At 47.6% G+C, this 12,365-nt stretch overlaps 1 protein-coding gene across 11 annotated transcripts in view; it reads right to left on the minus strand.

Moving 5' to 3' along the window:
- The window catches only part of LOC138754775 (histone-lysine N-methyltransferase EHMT2-like), a 129,592-nt gene that overhangs the window by 76,429 nt on the left and 40,798 nt on the right, over nt 1–12,365 (minus strand). For 10 of the 11 annotated variants that reach the window (XM_069919585.1, XM_069919586.1, XM_069919578.1 and 7 more), the window contains 4 exons: nt 7,974–8,097; nt 6,053–6,216; nt 2,568–2,795; nt 2,013–2,093 (listed from right to left, as the gene is read on the minus strand). In XM_069919585.1, the coding sequence (XP_069775686.1) occupies nt 2,013–2,093; nt 2,568–2,795; nt 6,053–6,216; nt 7,974–8,097 (597 nt within the window). The remainder of the gene's footprint in view (nt 1–2,012; nt 2,094–2,567; nt 2,796–6,052; nt 6,217–7,973; nt 8,098–12,365) is intronic. The other variant, XM_069919576.1, reaches the window with a different exon arrangement.

Genomic DNA, 12,365 nt, shown 5'->3' on the forward strand with positions numbered 1-12,365 from the left:
GGCAGTGGGGACAGAGTGGGCAGTGGGGACAGAGTGGGCAGTGGGGACAGAGTGGGCAGTGGGGACAGAGTGGGCAGTGGGGACAGAGTGGGCAGTGGGGACAGAGTGGGCAGTGGGGACAGAGTGGGCAGTGGGGACAGAGTGGGCAGTGGGGACAGAGTGGGCAGTGGGGACAGAGTGGGCAGTGGGGACAGAGTGGGCAGTGGGGACAGAGTGGGCAGTGGGGACAGAGTGGGCAGTGGGGACAGACAGAGTGGGCAGTGGGGACAGACAGAGTGGGCAGTGGGGACGGACAGAGTGGGCAGTGGGGACGGACAGAGTGGGCAGTGGGGACGGACAGAGTGGGCAGTGGGGACGGACAGAGTGGGCAGTGGGGACGGACAGAGTGGGCAGTGGGGACGGACAGAGTGGGCAGTGGGGACGGACAGAGTGGGCAGTGGGGACGGACAGAGTGGGCAGTGGGGACGGACAGAGTGGGCAGTGGGGACGGACAGAGTGGGCAGTGGGGACGGACAGAGTGGGCAGTGGGGACGGACAGAGTGGGCAGTGGGGACGGACAGAGTGGGCAGTGGGGACGGACAGAGTGGGCAGTGGGGACGGACAGAGTGGGCAGTGGGGACGGACAGTGGGCAGTGGGGACGGACAGAGTGGGCAGTGGGGACGGACAGAGTGGGCAGTGGGGACGGACAGAGTGGGCAGTGGGGACGGACAGAGTGGGCAGTGGGGACGGACAGAGTGGGCAGTGGGGACGGACAGAGTGGGCAGTGGGGACGGACAGAGTGGGCAGTGGGGACGGACAGAGTGGGCAGTGGGGACGGACAGAGTGGGCAGTGGGGACGGACAGAGTGGGCAGTGGGGATGGACAGTGTGGTCAGTGGGGACAGAGTGAGCAGTGTGGTCAGTGGGGATGGAGTGGGTAGTGTGGTCAGTGTGGACAGAATGGACAGTGTGGTCAGTGGGGACAGAGTGGGCAGTGGGGATGGAGTTGGTAGTGTGGTCAGTGGGGACAGAGTGGGCAGTGTGGTCAGTGGGAATGGAGCAGGCAGTGCAGACAGAGCAAATGGACGGAGCAGAGTGTGGATGGAGCAGGTGGTATGGACGGAGAAAGCAGTGCGATCGAAGGACACATCTAATTTAACATTAAAATTTTTAAAAAGATAAAAGAGGGTGAAAATAGCGAGCTGATAAGGTGAGAGTGCCCAGAGATGAGGTACTGTGACACTGCTCCAAGACAGAACAATTGAACAAGGAATAGGGACCCATTTTAACGGGCCAGCCATTGAGATGAGGGGAAATATCCCCACACAGGGGATCATGAATCATTGGAATTCTCTTCCCCAGTGGGTGTGGACGTCCAGATGCTGAGGGGATTCGACAGAAATTGGTACATCGTTGGCTCAGAAAGGGATTGAGAAATCTGGCTTTACTGCAGGAGAGACTTGGGCTGCATGGTTGGCACATGCTGTTACAGCGCCAGTGACCAGGGTTCGAATCTGGTGCTTCCTGTAAGTTTATACATTTTCCCCGTGTCTGCATGGGTTTCCTCCGGGGCTCTGGTTTCTTCCCACCCTTCAAAGCGTCTGGGGTCATGGGTGTGTAACTGGGCAGCACGGGTTCAAATGGCGAGAGAGGTACGCAGCTTCCAAAATGTACCGGGGGGGGGGGGGGGGGGGGGTGTTTTAGGTCATTTGGGTGTAATGGGGCGGCATGGGTTTAATTGGCCAGAATTGGTGTTGAAAATAAATTTTTAAAGATTCAGGGGAGTAGATTTAAGACAGAGCTGAGGAGAAACTGTTTCTCCCAGAGAGTCATGAATATGTAGAATTATCTGCCAAAGAAACAATTGAGGCTGCCTCATTCAATCTATTTAAGACACAGAGATTTTTAAAAGATAGGGGAACAGGTTGGCTGAGTCCACAGCCGGATTAGCCATGATACTGAATGATGGAGAAGGCTCAAAAGGGCTCCTGCTCCTATTTCTCGAGTTTATATGTTCTTGTGCACAAACATACCCTGTCGGAGAGATTTCCAGAGCCTTCCAATTCCTCCTCTTCGTCCTCCACGTCAGTCAGTCGGTCAACGTCACCCTCCGTCTAGAAGAGGAAACAATCTCAGGGGGTGCAGATAGTGGGTGATACTGTATGCTGGGAGCCAAGATGACAAGCGGCCCTCCAACTTCCTGGCCCTGATCATGATCAGTGAGGATCCTGTGTAAGTCCCCATTCCCTCCCACAGAGAGAAAGGTATAGAGAGAGAGAGAGGGGGTTGCAGAGGGAGAATAAAGAGGAAGTGATGTATAAGAGGGGAAAAAAAGGGAGCGGGAAAGTTAGGAGGGGATGAATAAGGAGGGATAGAGCAAGGGAAGAGGCAGAAAGACACCAGGGAAAGGGATGGAGAGTGGGGGGGGGGGATAAATTGAGGCAGGAATGGGGGAGGGGAGAGAGAATGAGAATGGAAGGGAGAGAGAAAGGCTGGGAAACAGAGTGAAGGTGAGAGAGATAGATAAAAAAAAAGAGGAGGAATAATAGAGGGAAGGGAGAGATGGAGAGAGCAGTGCCTGGGCTCACCTTACTCGATTTGTCCGAGTCTGCTCTTCCATCCATGGAGTAGCTGTCATAAAAGAGACTGAATTCATCGCCGACCTCTGCCTCCCAATCATCGATCGGTTCCATGGCCTCCTCCTTGTCCTCAGGGTCCGCATCCTTGGAGAGGTCCAGCACTGGAATAGAACGGGCGCCACTCGTGATTGCCTTCATCTCCTGGGATCGGACCCTGCTCATGCCATCGCCCAAGCCCTGGAAGGATTGATCAGACAATGTTTTCTGTGTTTGCCCTTTTGGCCTCCTCTCAGTGAAAATAAGGCTGCTCATTGTAAACCGCACAAAGGGTGGAAGTGATTGGAAAATAAGGGCTGCACAGTTATCAGAGCCGTTTACAGTGCCAGCGACCCAGGTTCGAATCCCGCGCTAGCTGCACGTTCTCCCTGTGGCTGCGTTTCCTCTCACCCTTCAAAACGTATAGGGGTTGTTGGTTAATTGGGGATATTTGTTCAGCACGGGCTCGTAGGCCAAAAGGGTCAATTACTGTACTGAATGTCTAAATTTTAAATTAAAAAGTCCTTGCCAATCAGGCTTGAAATCCCTCCTACTGAGAAGGTTTGAGATTTTATGGTTGGTTAATGGGTAGCTAACAGATTTCCGATCTATTGTCACCTCACATACAACTTTGAGATTCCTTTTTCTGCGGGCGAGGCAGAATTACCACTATTGGTAGTGGTAATTTTTAAAAAAAAACTGTTCTCAATGTACGCAAGTAAACAAATAAAGAAGTGGAAACAAAGTGCATTACAGAGAGAAAATAAATCAATAAAGTGCTAAAGTAAGAGTCCTTAAATGGGTCCCTGATTGAGGCTGGGAGCTCGCTTCACTGAGCACCTTTGCTCTGTCTGCATCAATGACAGCGATCTCCCAATGGCCAACCACTTCAACTCTGCGCCCCATTAATGTGCTGACATACCTGTCCATGGACTGAGTATACCAAGACCACCCGTAAATTGGAGGAGCAACACCTAATTTTCTGACGGCACTCTCCAGCCAGATGGCATTAACACTGATTTCTGCTGGCCTACTCTCCATTCTTCGTCCTCCTTCTCCACCCATCTGGATTCTTTCCTGCAGCTCTCTGCCCCCATCCACGGAGCAACCCCCTCTCCGCTTTTTGCTGGTGGGTCCTCCCTCCCTTACCCACCTATTGCCTGTGTGCTCCTTCCCCCCACCATTTTGTTTGGGTGCCTGTCGACACTTTATCCATACCTTGATGAAGGGCTCAAGCTGGTTAGTTAGTTAGTTAGTCCTTAGTTAGTCCTAAGTTAGTTAGGACACTGTTTGACCTGCTGAGTTTCTCCAGCATTGTGTTTCGACTTCAGCCATGATGTCTGCGGACTTTCACGTTTTACCTGATAGGGTTTGTTGTTGAGGAGGGGGAGCAGCTGCCCCTGAGCCTGGTGGGGACGAGCCTTGTGGCACCAAGACCCTCTTTCCTGATGGTCGCAGTAAGAACAGACCGTGCGCTGGGTGGTGCGGGTCCTTGATGATTGCTGCTGCTCTCTGACGGCAGCGCTCCCTGTAAGATGTTCTCAGTGATAGGGAGGGTTTTGCCCGCGATGTCCTTAGCTGGGCCCACTAGCTATCGTCCACTCATTGCACTTTCCTGAAGTTTCCCTGCCTTTATTGGTAGCCTCTGTTCCCTGCTGCTGTTTCAGTAGAATCTGTCATGTTTCCACAGAATTACATGGCGCCCATCTCATCTGTACTAATTCCCATCTTATACCCATCCATAGATCCCAACCCCTGCACCCTCAGCTGTTTCCAATCATTGTAGAATCATTACAGCACAGAAAACAAGCCTTTTGGCCCCTCTAGTCTGTGCCCAACTTTTATTCTGCTGAGTTCCACTGGCCTGCATAGCCTTCCATACCCCTCCTGTCCGTGTACCTGTCCAAGTGTTTCTTAAATGTCAAAACTGAGCCTGTGTTTACCACTTCAGCTGGCACCATTCTCTGTTTCAGACTTTCTTAATGGGAAGCAAATCTTTTGTGCCAGACCCATTCTCTTGGCTGTTTTAATTAAACTTTGCTGCACTTGTACAATGAACAAAAACTCTTGTAACAGAGTCACTTTAATTTTAATTGGCGCGTGTCTCTTTGTTAAAGAAACCAGAAACGAAAGTCCACAATCGCCATCTGCATGGAGAAGATCCCCCTAATGTCCCTTAAAACTTTTACAAGTGTAAAGGGAACATCCATCTGGACACCCTCTAACTGCATGGCATTAACATCAACTTTCCCAGTTTGTGTTAAACACCTCCCCCCACCCCCACTCCACCTCTTCTTCTGTCACCTCTCCCCAGCTCTCTCTTCCCTATTTGGCTCTTCACAGAGCCAAAATCAATTCTCACCTCTCCTCTTATCATAATCCATTAACAACCAGTATTGAGGGCCGAAGGGCCTGTTCTGTGCTGTAGTGTTCTATTTTCTTTACGGTGATGGACCGATGGAACCTTTTTTCTCTCTGCCAATGAGTGGTAATTCTTCCGTGCCCACAGTAAAACGAATCTCAGAGTTGTATGTGACGACATGTACGTATAGTATTCTGATAATAATTCAATAGTTCTAAAACTGGGGTGAGGGGGAAAATGGAAAAGGGGGAGAGATCATAACACATATGAGGCTATTCAGCCTGTCGAGTCTGCCCTGCCATTCAAACATGAGCTGGTCCATTTTCCCACTCAGCCCCACTCCCCAGCCTTTTCCTCTTAACCTTTGATGCCCTGGCTAATCAAGAACCTATCAATCTCTCCCATAAATACACCCAATGACCTGGCCTCCACAACGGCCTGTGGCAAGACATTCCACAGGTTTACCAGCCTCTGGTAAATTCCTCCGCACCTCTGTTCGAAATGACGCCCTTCAATACTGAAGCCATGCTCTCATGTCCTAGACTCTCCATCCAGGGGAAACAACCTTTACACATGTACTCTATCTATTCCTTTCAATATTTAAAATATTTCAATTAGATCATTCCATCATGTCCCCCCCACCCCCCCACTGTTCTCCTAAATTCCAATGAGTACAGGCCAAGAACCGTCAAATGATCCTCCTACGATAAGCCTTCCACTGCCAAAATCATCCTTATTAACCTCCTCTGAACCCTCACTAGCATCCGCACATCCTTTCTTACATGAGGAGCCAAAACAGCTCACAATACTCCACATGAGGTCTCACCAGGGCCTTGGAATAGAAGAGCAGGGATGTCATGAAATCTTGACATTGCATTTACCTTCTTCACTCAACCCTGCAACCCTGGGTGGATTGGTGGGAGCGGTAAAGGAATGCAGGGAAGTTCCCTTCCAACCGGTTCAACTAAGCCTGCCCTCAGGTCAGCAGCTGACGACAGGAATCCACTCAAGGTTAATAATGTCATCTTCCCCCTCAACTAGTTAAAAGCCAAATCCTGAGGAGGCTACCACACTGAGGAGAGTGCACATTACCCACCGTGGACCCCACACTGGCCGCAGGGCAGCCTTCGGCCCTTCCTCCGTAACCTCCCCGGGTGGATCCCAAAGGAGTGACCTCCTTGGCCATTTCTTCCTTCAGGTGGGTGTTTGCTTTTGTGGGCTCCGCTCCCAATCTCTCCGGCTTCCGCCTCTTGACGAGTCCTGCAGGTGGGCAAGGAAGAAGAACCCCAAGTGAAGGAGCGTAGAAGAATGAGGGGAGATTTAATAGAGGTACAGGTACACAATCCTTCATCCAGCCATCTAAAATCCGGAAAGCTCCAAAATCCAGCAAGTGGGGAGAGAGGCGGCAGCACGAGTAGGGCAGGCGAGAGACCGGGAGCGCGAGTTGGGTGGGCAAGGGTGGGAGGAGACGGCAGGGCGACTGGAAGGGGGTGGGGGTGTATACGGTAGCACAATTTGGGTGGGCTTAAATCTGGCTTTCTGAAATCTGGAAAAATCCAAAATTCGGAACACCCAAGGGTTCCAGATAAAGGATTGTTTACCTGTATTTAGAATTATGACAGACAGAGTAAATATAGGTAGGCTTTTTCCACTGAGGGTAGGCAAGATACCAGCCAGACAACATGGGTTAAGGGTAAAAGGGAAAAGGTTAGGGGGAATATAAGGGGGAAATTGCTTCACACAGGAGTGTGGAACGAGCTGCCAGCTGAAGTGGTGAATGCGGGCTCAATTTAAGAAGAATTTGGAGATGAGAGGGCACAGGTCGGTGGGATGAGGCAGAAAAATGGTTCGGCAGAGACTAGAAGGGCCAAAGGGGCTTCTTTCTGTGCTTTAACATTCTAAGCAGTTGTCACGCCTTCCGTCCCACTAAAGAACAGGAAGGTCCTGCATTGGGATCCCGACATCCATGCATCCAATGAAAGTTTGGATCCCATTGTACTGGGGAAACACAGCAACCTGCTTACATCCAAGTAACGCGTTCATGGCTCTGACTATCTGGTTTTACAGTTACTGCTGGAGGGATAGGTAAAGGCCCCCAGTCCTCCCATATCCTCCTTCATCTGGCTTTAACATCACAATAAGGTGATTGCTTGGCAACTCATGAGAGATGAGGGCTACCTGAACCCGCAAACCTCTGATCCAGAGGGTGGCAGCACTGCCCACCAAGGCGCGTCAGAGCATGGCTGAGTGAAGCCAAGCGCGCATACACGTGCGTGAATAACCTTAAGCCACAGGACGGTTTCTGAGTGAGGGAGGAAGGCTCACGGCACTGCACTGGGACACAGCCCCGGGTCTGACGCCGACCTCCAGAGCTGTCAGGGTAGTTTGTAGATTCTCCCTGCTGCTCTGGTTTCCTCTCACACACTAAAGACATCAGTGGCGTCACTGAGGTTGGTGTTACCTGGTGCAGTAACTCATAGCTCCCCCCCCCCCCCCCCCCCACCAATGGACCAAGTGTACTGAGCATAGAAGAAACAGGTATGTGTTCCTCGTAGGTCTGGGGCAGCAGCGGTGCTAAGTGGCAGGGGGTGGGTGGCAGGGGCGATGGCACTGAGCTTGGGGGGCTCTGACTGGAGCACATTAGAAGGTTCAAAAAGTAAATTAGCATGGAGTTTTAGCCCTGTAGTTAATATTAATACATGTAAGCTTGGCTTGTGAAAAATGTTTTTGATGTTGGAACTAATATTTTTATAAATAATTTCTGCTGAAGCACTACACAAAAATTTAATGAGTTAAATTAAATCTGGGGCACCCCCTAGTGACACCAGTGAAAGACATGCTGGTCAGGAGGTTAACTGGCCATTGTAAATTGGTGGGTTCTTGAATTGTAGAGGGAAGAGAGTAAATTACAGGGAAGATCAGAGGGAGAACACAATTGGTCTGTGAGCTAACAGTGAACTCAAGAGGCCCATGGTCATTAAGAAATAGGGATCATGCTGTAGGGTCTCTTGCTTTACCTGTTTGCACACCTGCAGTGCCTTCGGCAGCTCCTCCACTGGGCAGAAGCTCGAACTGCAGTTGGGTGGTCTGCCGAACCGGACTGCCGTGATCTGAGTCCCCTTTCATTTCCACAAGTTTGATCTGAAGGAACAAAAGAGTTGGTTAAACAAGAAAATCTGCGCACCCCATGATTGCAGCTGACACCAAAATGCTGAAGAAACTCGGCTTTTCTTTATGTAGTAAAGATTTATAATCAACGTTTCGGGCCTGAGCAGAAAGCAGGCAGGTGTCTGAATAAAATGGTGGGGGGTGATTTGCACACATGGAGAAGCAAGAGTTGGGGTGGCAAAGCAAAGGCAACATTTAAACCCTCCCTCCATCCAATGCAGTTGCAGATACCCTTGTTAGCTTTACCCTTTTCCCATAGTTTGATGAAGAGCTCAAGCCCGAAACATTTGTCATGAATCTTTATCTTAGCTACTGTTTGACCTGCTGAGTTTCTCCACCCTTGAGTTTTCACTTCAACTACAGTGCCTGCGGACTTTCAGGTTTTACCCTTGTTGTCTTTGATAGTTTACAAACAAGTTGTCGCCCCGCACTGCCTGGCAAGTAAGGAGACACAGCACAGAAGAGGCCTTTCGGCCCGACTCATCATTTTCCTGTACAGGTTGTACCTTCCTAATCTGGCGCTCTGTGGTCCAGCACATTTTGAATCTGCCGCCATTCGTTTGTGGATCTGCCACCAGGGTGGCGCCATTTGCTAATGCGCCAAAATCTGTTTACACTGCAGCTGAGTGTTTTGGTGATACAATCCTGCTCTCATTTCTTGCATTCAGCTGTATTTTAGCCCTTCAAGGTGTCATCCAAGAGAAGATGGTGCAAGTGCCAATGCGTTCCGTTAGGAGTCAATTTCTGTTTTCTGGCATTTTCTGTGGTCCGGCAACGGCTCCAACAGCTCAGTGATTAGAGCACAGGGAGCCCCTCACTGGGGCCTCATTTCTGTGAGGGGCACTGGACAAAGTGGCGATTCTCTGTCTTCCTTATGGTAGACAACATTAAAGAATTTCGTGTGCATTACATTCTAAATGTGGGTGACAATAAGGGAACCGTTAAAGAGGTGGAACCTGTGTTTCCTTTGGAACTCTTTCATCCATCTCAGGTGGAAATCATGAACATCTTCAAATTACATTTAGCCGAACTAGCAAACAGCCCCCTCCTGCCCCACTTGCTCTTCTCAATGTGGGCTATTTTTATCTTTGCTACATAAAGAACTCTGTGTGACTTGCTGAGTTTCTCCTGCATTTTTGTGTGAACTACGATCGCAGCATCTGCACATTAATATTTAGAGTGGGCCTGCTTTAGAGAGGGGAATGGAGATACAGACTCATGATCAACTCACTAGTGGGCTTTATCCCAACTCTCGCCCCCTTCCCCTCTCATGCTGGACGGCATGGTGATTGAGTTTCCTCCAGGTCCTCTGGTTTCAAAATGTTTGCAGGTTAATTGTGGTATTTGGGTAGCAAGGGCCTGTGGGACTGAAAGGTCTGCTACCATGCTGTAGTACACCGAAGCGTTTCCTGTTTGGGCTGCTCCTGCACACTTTTCACTTCGTTGCCCTCATCAGTGGACCAGACATGCCCTGACGGTCGGCTTTACTCCCCCGCTCCCCCCTCCGGCATCAAGTGGAGTTACACAGGAGGCCTCCCCCTTTACATCAAGGACCTGGGGTGGAGTGTGCTGCACTGAGCGGTGCTGTGCAACTGCTTCCTGAGTCGGATCACCGACACCCTGGTCACCCTTCTCTTCTGCAGCTGGGAGGAGACGTTGTAGCACATCTTTGTGGAGTGCGTGAGGTGGCAGCCCCTCTTCGCCCACCTGAAGGGACTGTTCCTCAAATCCTGTCTGCTCTTCAGCCCCCACTCCTGATTTACAGCCGCCAGGTGCGGAAGGGGGGCCGGGCGTTCGGTGGATCTCATGGGGTTGCTGTTGGAGTTGACAAAATTCGAGGGCGTGTGGTGAGCTGATGGCCTGCCCGTCTTTCGGGGTGACGTCTGGGCCCGTGAGGTTTTGGAGCGGGAGCATGCGCGGTGTCCCCCACCAGAGGATCATGTGTGTGGTTGATGATTAAAATAGTCTTTTAATTTGATGTGAAATACTATATAATATAGAAGTGGTCGTAATTACTGCTTCTTACGGATTTGTTGCTACATGTTTATGGAGGTTTTTGGTTTTATCTGTGTGTTTTGTGTTTGTAAATATGTTTTTATTTTAAAAAATGTCTTAATTCTTTAAAATGTAGTGGGGAGGGTAGGGAAGGGGGTGGAGGAAAGGAGAGAGGGATAGAGAAAGACAGAGACTTGGGGGAAAGGGAAAATGAAATTGGAGAGGAAAACGTCAATGCCCAATTTGCGGTTTGCCTCAGTTTGGCAGTTCACGGATACACATGTCAGTGTGGGAATGGTATGTGGAATTGAAATTGGTGTCCAGTGGTTAGGGTTGGTGCCCAAATATAACCCGAGCATAGTTTACAAATCCAGGAGCCCAAAGGGATTGAGAAATGAGGAGAATGTCTTGTTGGGAATCAGATGCAAGAAATCAATTGAATCATTTAACATTCATCTTTGAATTTTACCCCTGATGTGGGTGTCCAGAATTTGGTAGAACAATTTCAGAATTTAGGCTTTCCTATTTTTTAAAAAAATTTTTCACACTATAAACCACATTAATCAAGATACGTACATTTTTCTTTTCAAATATACAGTGTCGTTTTCTCCCCCCCCATTCCCTCTTCCCATCCCACCCTCCCTACCTCCCCTCCCATTCATTTAAAGTACAGAATCTAAGATACATTAAACCTGTCAAAAAATGTTGTCACTCAATAAAAATAAAAAAGAAATTCCACTGAGTCAATTCTTTTCATTTCCTTCTCCTTCTGTCATTTTAGGTGGTAGATGTCCCCGGTAGGTTTTCTCTATTGTGTTTCATGTATGGCTCCCATATTTGTTCAAATATTGTAATATTATTTCTTAAATTAAATGTTATTTTTTCTAATGGAATACATTTATTCATTTCTATATACCATTGTTGTATTCTCAAGTTATCTTCTAATTTCCAGGTTGACATAATACATTCTTTTGCTACAGCTAAGGCTATCCTAACAAATCTTTTTTGTGCACCATCCAAATCAAGTCCAAATTCTTTGTTTTTTATGTTACTTTGGAGGAAGATCTCTGGATTTTTTGGTATATTGCTTTCTGTGATTTTATTTAACATCTGGTTTAGATCTTCCCAACATTTTTTCACTTTCTCACACGTCCAGATTGCATGAATTGTTGTTCCCATTTCCTTTTTACAACGAAAACATCTGTCAGATACTGTTGGATCCCATTTATTTAACCTTTGAGGTGTAATGCATAGCCTGTGTATCCAGTTATATTGTATCATACGTAACCTCGTGTTTATTGTATTTCTCATAGTTCCAGAGCTTAACTTCTCCCATGTTTCCTTCTTTATCTTTATGTTTAAATCTTGTTCCCATTTTTGTTTAGTTTTACCATTTGTTTCCTCATTCTCCTTTTCTTGCAGTTTAATATACATATTTGTTATAAATTTTTTGATTATCATTGTGTCTGTAATCACATATTCAAAATTACTTCCCTCTGGTAACCTCAGACTGCTTCCCAATTTGTCCTTCAAGTAGGATTTCAGTTGGTAGTATGCCAACACTGTATCTTGAGTTATATTATATTTATCCTTCATTTGTTCAAAGGATAGTAATTTATTTCCTGAAAAGCAATTTTCTATTCTTTTGATCCCTTTTTTCTCCCATTCTCTAAAGGAAAGGTTATCTATTGTAAAAGGGATTAGTTGATTTTGCGTCAGTATTAGTTTTGGTAATTAGTAATTTGTTTTATTCCTTTCTACATGAATCTTCTTCCAAATATTGAGCAGATGATGTAATACTGGAGAATTCCTACGTTGTACCAATTTTTCATCCCATTTATATAATATATGTTCAGGTATCTTCTCCACTATTTTATCAGGTTCTAATCTAGTCCAATCTGGCTTTTCCCTTGTTTGATAAAAATCTGAGAGGTATCTTAATTGTGCGGCTCTATAATAATTTTTTAAGTTTGGCAGTTGTTAGCCTCCTTGTTTATACCATTCTGTTAATTTATCTAGTGCTATCCTTGGTTTCCCCCCTTTCCATAAAAATTTCCTTATTATTTTCTTTAACTCCTTTTTTTTTATATAAATTTTTTATTTTTCACACCATAAATCACAATAGCCATGATATACACTTTTTCTTTTCCACACATTTACAGTGATTTTTTCTCCCCCCCCCCCTCCCAAGCCACCCCCCCACCCCCCCCCTATTTTCTTTAACTCCTTGAAGAATTTCTCCGTCA

This window comes from Narcine bancroftii, chromosome 2 (assembly GCF_036971445.1).
Source record: "Narcine bancroftii isolate sNarBan1 chromosome 2, sNarBan1.hap1, whole genome shotgun sequence".
In the NCBI taxonomy this organism is placed as follows: domain Eukaryota; kingdom Metazoa; phylum Chordata; class Chondrichthyes; order Torpediniformes; family Narcinidae; genus Narcine; species Narcine bancroftii.